Here is a 6,162-nt window from a genome sequence, read left to right as displayed (position 1 = left end):
GCCTAAATATCAGGTGGAGGGTCTTGGCTACTCGACCTATAAATTTAGTGGGCATCCACTTAAGTTTTATCCATAAAATATCTTGCCCTATATGTTAAGAGGGAAACCCTAGTTTCTCTTCCTCAACTTGAGGGATTTCTTGAAGGATGTATGAACTTTGTACTTGTTGAAGTATAGCTTAAGAATCATTTTATCCTATTTCCTTGACTTGGTCCCCATTACCAATTTTCCAAGCCAGACCTCTCTTGATGAGGGGGAGAGACTGAATTATTGCTTTCAAATTATAGAGGATCCAGTCGTAAAATTGGAGGGGCTGTGGATCCAGTCCAAGACTGTGAGCGGATGGATGTATTTGTAGAAGGTAACCTCCTGCCAAAGGCTTCTGGAGTTTATGAGATGCCATCCCAATTTTGCAGCAAGTGCCTCTGCGAATAACTAAAGGTTCTTTATGCCCCAGCCTCCCAGTTTTTTGGGTTTGTCAATGCGGTCCCAACGAACCCAAGCAAAAGTTATACCTATACTTTGGCCTCTCCAGAGGAAACAACAGCATATTTGTTGGATTCTTTTTAATATGCCTTTGGGAATCCAGGCCAACGACATCCAATAAACTGGTATTGCTTCCAAAACCAATTTGAGCAGAGTGAGCCTACCTGCTCTAGAAAGCCATCGTTGTTGCCAGATGTTGATTCTGCTTTCAATATTTGCAATGAGCCATGCCCAGTCGGCTATTCGATAACCATTTGGTTTCAATCTGAAGCCCAAATATTTTAGGCCAGCATCCAGATCTTGCTATACATAGTCAAATTGTTGGCAAGCAAATCTTGTTTCATGCGGCTGACATGTTACAATTATAATTGTAGATTTTTCAAAATTTGGCTCCATACCTGTAGCTTTGCAAAAGAGGGATAGTATGGACTTGAAAGCATATGAGTCTTTAAAGGATCCATTTAAAAAAATCATAACATCATCTACAAATAAAAGATGGGTTAGAGATGACATATTGGAGATTCGGACACCAGCCAAAGAGCCATCCTCTCTACCTTTTTTAATCAACCTGCTAAACCCCTCCATAATGAGAAGGAAGAGCAACGGAGAAAGAGGGCAACCTTGTCTAAGTCCACGTTCCACATGAAAGAACCCTGAGGCAACACCGTTGATGAGGATACTATAAGAGACAAAAGTAAGACAACCCATGATCCAGTTGATGAAGGCATAGGGAAAGCTGATGTGGGTGAGGGTAATCCGGAGGTAAGACCAACATGAACGATCAAAGGCTTTAGACAGATCAATTTTAAGGATAATAGATTTTTTATGGAGCTTTTTGATCAATTGGAAGGCTTCCTAGGCAGTTCCTATAGCTTCATGGATTTGGCGTTGGCTGAGGAAAGCAAACTGTTCCTTGGAGATCATTCGGGAGAGGATAGGTTTGATACGAAGGGCAATTGTTTTTGAGATGATTTTGTAAATACTGTTGCAGAGGGATATGGGCCAGTAATCATCAAAGGAGGAAGGGTTGTCTGTTTTAGGAATAAGAGCCAGAAAGGTCGAATTGAAAGCCTCTAACATTTTGCCAGATCTTCGACATTCCTCTATGGTCTGAAGGAGATCGTCTCCAATTAGCTCAAAGAAGGAGCTGTAGAATTCAGCCGGCCATCCATCTGGGCCAGGGCTCTTATCCTTTTTAAAGCACTTCAGCACCGCTTCTAAGTCTTCTCTAGATACCCGGGAGTTTAAATTTTCCACCTCATATGGATCAAAAAAATTGGGCAAGGCTTCAGCTGTGCGGATGATGCTTGGGAGAGTTATTCCTATGGGGGCTTTGTAGATATCAAAGAAGTGTCTAATCCCCATGTCTGCCAGTTGCTCAAAGGAGCTTGCTTTTCTGCCTTCATGATCTTGTAGTTCCCAGATAGTGTTGATTGATTTCCGGCCCCTTGCATATTGGTGAAAATTTTTGAATTTTCATCTCCATCTTGAAGCCAGATTGCTCTGCTTTTCAGCCTCCAAATTTCTTCTTTTGATCGAAGAAGTTTGATTCTTTCAGTTTCAAGCTGAATCAACTGAGCCTTTAAGTCAGCCGAAGACGTTCCTCTAGGAGCCGAGTCTTTAAATGCTTTGAGGTCCAATTCAATCCTTATAAGGTCTTCATCATCTTTCCTTCGTTTCTCCCTTGCCCAAATTGTTGTTTTGGCTTTTAAAACTGCTAAGTTTTTCACAAGAGTCTCCCCAGGAGAGGAGAGCTTGTCCTGAGAGCAATGAATCCAATTATCCTTTACCAATTTCCGAAAACTTGTCTCCAAAATCCATGAAGAGTTGAATTTGAAAGGCGAATGCGGTTTAAAGTTATTATCCTTGAGCTCCAAAAATATGGGAGAGTGATCTGAGATCCCTCCGGTACCCACCCATTGATGAAACAAATTCAAGCTTGCCAATAGAGGGGCTTTGATCAAAAAATGGTCCAGCCTTCTAGCCAGAGCTTCTGCCCCCAATCTTCGGCTTCGCCATGTCGGCTTGATCTTTGTAGGGTCAATATTTAGTAGATCGTGGGAATCCAACAAATTTTCAAAAAAGGCTGTGAGATGGTCGCTTTGACCCTGGGAACCCCATGATTCAGCTAAACCAAGGGAGAAATTTAGGTCTCCACCAATGATTATATTCTCTTGGTTCATGAACTCAGCCCCCATAATCCTGTTCCAGAAAGCTTCTTTGTTCTGACAAGGCCCATAAATATTGATAAGCCTGAGAGGCCTGTTGAGCTCCACCGAAACTATATCAGCCCCAAGAAAACCTTCTCCCCCCAGACATTGAGGATTTTAGTGGAGCATTTATTAAATCCCAAGGCACATCCGCCAGAGCGACCCCTCACATCCAGAAAGTGAAAATCCCAGTCTGGGAGAAAACTTGATAAGAGCTTATTGACCTGAATTCCTTCGCCCAACGTTTCTTGTAAAAGGATTGCATCCAGTCTTTCAGAAAGGCAGAGTCTCTTAAGAGCCAGCATTTTGTCTGGGTTGGCTAGACCCCTACAATTAAAGGAGAGACAAATCATGGGGGGGCGATAAGAGGGTTTCCCTTTGCTCTAAGAACCCAGTCAATTGGGGATTGGACCCCGGAAGCCACTTCGACACTAGCCCTTTTGATTGCCTTTGAGATTTTAGATTGATGGCCGCGAGTAGGTTTAAGGGGAATAGGAGGGGGAGGGTCGATGTCCAGACCAAGAGCCGACGAGGGCACAACGGGGAGAGAATGGAGGAAGTAGCGGTGCGGTCCACTTAATTGGAGACTGCCTCCTTGCGGGCGGATGGACCGATCAACAGAGGTATGGGGGATGGAGGCTGGAAGGGAAGGAGGGGCTGAGGGAACTGGACAAATTGGGGAGCACAGCTTACTAACCTCCGATAGTGACCCAACTAAACACATAGATGAAGTAAAATTAACAGTACCCAAAACAACTTGAGATAAATGAGGGAAAGAGGAAGGAGGAGTACCTGCGAAGGCTGTGTCCCTGGATTGAGAGCTGACTGGAGAGGACTCTGAGGCCCTGGCGATCTAACGGGAGGCAGGCTGCTGCGCCTCCAGAAAGGAAGGTAGAGTAGTCTCTTGGTTGTCCACTGGAGGAGGAAGCTCTGATTCCGTTGTTTGTGTGGAATATGAGACCAACGTTTTGGCTGGGATCTGGCCCAACCCCAACACTCTTGGAAAGTCTTTGTAAATATGCCCCACTTCATGGCATTTTCAACATTGAAATGGGATGCCTTCATAGTCCAGGATTTGCTGACGTGTAATATCCCCCATCTGGAGCAGGTAACTCTCCACCAAGCCTTCTCTTGTATCTAGATGCACTAGAATACGAGCCATTGCCAGACATCCCGTGTCTTGATAGGTTCTATCATGATCCAAATAGACTCCTAAGTCATCCCCGATCACCTTGAAAATCTCCTCCACCCAAAACTGAAGCGGGAGAGCAGGCAGATGAACCCATGTTGGACCTGCTCCATGATTTTCCTTTTATGGGTCAAACATTGGCGACCATCTTTTCAGCAGCACTGGGGTCATCTCAATGTGCCAATACCGGGTAAGGACCCAGTCAACCTGATTCGGGTGGGAAAAGATCAAAGAAAACCAACCACGAGATAGTGAAAGTGTACTAGGACGCTGTAGCAGAAGATTTCCCCAAATCTCTGCGGTCCACTTCCGTAGTCACATAAGGGTATAATTCCTTCCCTGAACCCTTCCAACGAGCACTGTGCTCTCAGTTATAGCTGCTTGTGCCATAGTAATGCCTTTGCCAAAAACCAATTCCCTGTCCCTTTCTCTTATTTTTGAATTCCTAGATTTTTTAGTTCGCTTCGGCAGCGATTTGGCTACCTGGTCACCCTCCGCTTGTCTAATGTCTTCTGAATCCAAAGATCGGATGTCCTCCATTTCTTGCTCTAACCCAGCTATGCCATTGAAGCAGCCTGAGGGAGGGGCAGTTCTAGCACGTTGGAAGGCCGAATAGAAAGGGGCAGACCCAAGAAGACACAACTGCTCTTGCGTTAACCCTTGTGTAGGAGGCCGTAGTCCACTTGCCCCTTCTCCAGAAGAGCCCGCTCCACCTTGAGTATTTGTACCTACCGGAAAATCCTGAGACAAATTATTCAGTTCTGAAGGTGAAGGGATAGAAAGAAAGAGAGTCTCTGAGCCTTCTCCCGAGTTAAAAATACCCTCCATCACCGTCGATAACATTTGTGAATCTAGGTTTTGATTAGTAACCTCCATGTCTTCCATTTGCATAGTAACCACTTCCAGCCTTGTGACCGGTAAACTGGTTGCCACCGACTCAGTCATTGTAGGAATCGGATAAGAGAAGTTGACCCAGATGTCTTCAACAGTCAGGGAATCAGTTGGGTAGTCTATTAGCTGCTTGTCCATCTGAATGCCAGCTGCCAGGGTTTTCGAAGCACCGTTCCAAGAAGCTCGAAGAATGAGGACCACTGTTGACCAATGTAAAAATCAGCTGGGAAGTCACAAAGAAAAATTAACTCCGTTCTGTAACCTGACCTTCAGTAGCCGTAAACCCCAGTGACGTCTTCGTAACTGCAGTGAAAACTTGAGACCTTCGGGGCCTTAGGCCGTTTCCTCATCTTTGCAAAATACAATGAAACCCTTCAACGGCAACAGTTTTGGAAAAAAAGACAAAGGGTTCTTTTTTTATTAAGCCTGCAACCTCTCGACTTGTTTCTCATGACCACTGCTGAACTTCACCCTTCGATTTAATCGTTAAACTAGCTTGTAGCCTATCTTGAAAAACAAGATAGCATATACAATAGGGTTTGATGTTCATTCCAGCGGAGACCGTCCGCCACATCCACAGGAGCATGTGAAAACATTGATACACCCCACTGAGGGATTCCGAGGTAGGGGAAAACGAAACCACCAACAGAGAAAAACTAAGCCCAACAACTAACCCTTACCGCAATGGTGGTGTTCGAGACCCACCTTTGAACCCTGCAAAACTCTCCTTGACTCCATTGCTCCTAGACCCTTCCTTAATTTTCACCACTTGTGGTTCTAAGCTAAAAAACCAGGATGTGACATACTTACACATAAGAAGGGAGTAAGAAAAATAAAAATAACAAAAGATTAACAATGGATTTTTATGTGTTTGGATTTGGATGATAATATTTTGAATATTACAGTTGTTGTGTTATATTTTTATATGTGTATGTAATTGTCTATTAGTAATTAGTTGGTGATGAAGAAGGGAGACAATCTTGTCAATAGTTTGTATGAAGATTGATATTGCACATCTATTTAATTTAATTTTAGGTATCACAACTTCTGACAACTATTTAATTCTCAATATTGTCCATCCAAGTATTGCTAAATATATCTTGAAGAGGAGTTTTAATAATTTATTGCATCAAGATTACTTTTGATTTTTTTTTTTCTTTGCTAATGTTTGGAATAATTTGTTTCGTTCAAGAATATTTTGATGTGCATAATTACTCCCTTCTTATTTTATTACTCAAATAACAAATAACAAGGGAGTAATTATGTGTAAGTATGTCACGTCCTCAAAAAATAATTTGTTGGCCAATCTTAAATTATATATAACTTTTTAATCTTATTAATGGACTAAGATTAATTATTAAAATATAACTATGTATTTGAATGGAT

At 42.9% G+C, this 6,162-nt stretch overlaps 1 protein-coding gene across 1 annotated transcript; it reads right to left on the bottom strand.

Annotated features, from left to right (window-relative positions):
• Positions 1-1,808: 1,808 nt before the first annotated feature.
• Positions 1,809-2,684, bottom strand: LOC149156753 (uncharacterized). Its single transcript, XM_089444855.1, has one exon. It carries the CDS (start codon positions 2,682-2,684, stop codon positions 1,809-1,811), a length of 876 nt encoding a protein of 291 aa, XP_089300981.1.
• Positions 2,685-6,162: the final 3,478 nt, after the last annotated feature.

This window comes from Pinus tabuliformis, chromosome 9, assembly GCF_031772625.1.
Source record: "Pinus tabuliformis cultivar Carrire ecotype Pingquan chromosome 9, CPIR1, whole genome shotgun sequence".
Classification (NCBI taxonomy): domain Eukaryota; kingdom Viridiplantae; phylum Streptophyta; class Pinopsida; order Pinales; family Pinaceae; genus Pinus; species Pinus tabuliformis.
The sequence above is the reverse complement of the archived record's forward strand: the minus strand, read 5'-3'. Positions and strand labels throughout refer to the sequence as shown.

Coding starts and splice junctions, on each gene's coding strand:
- LOC149156753 (XM_089444855.1), bottom strand. CDS start 2,684: ATGGGGGCTGAGTTCATGAACCAAGAGAATATAATCATTGGTGGAGAC.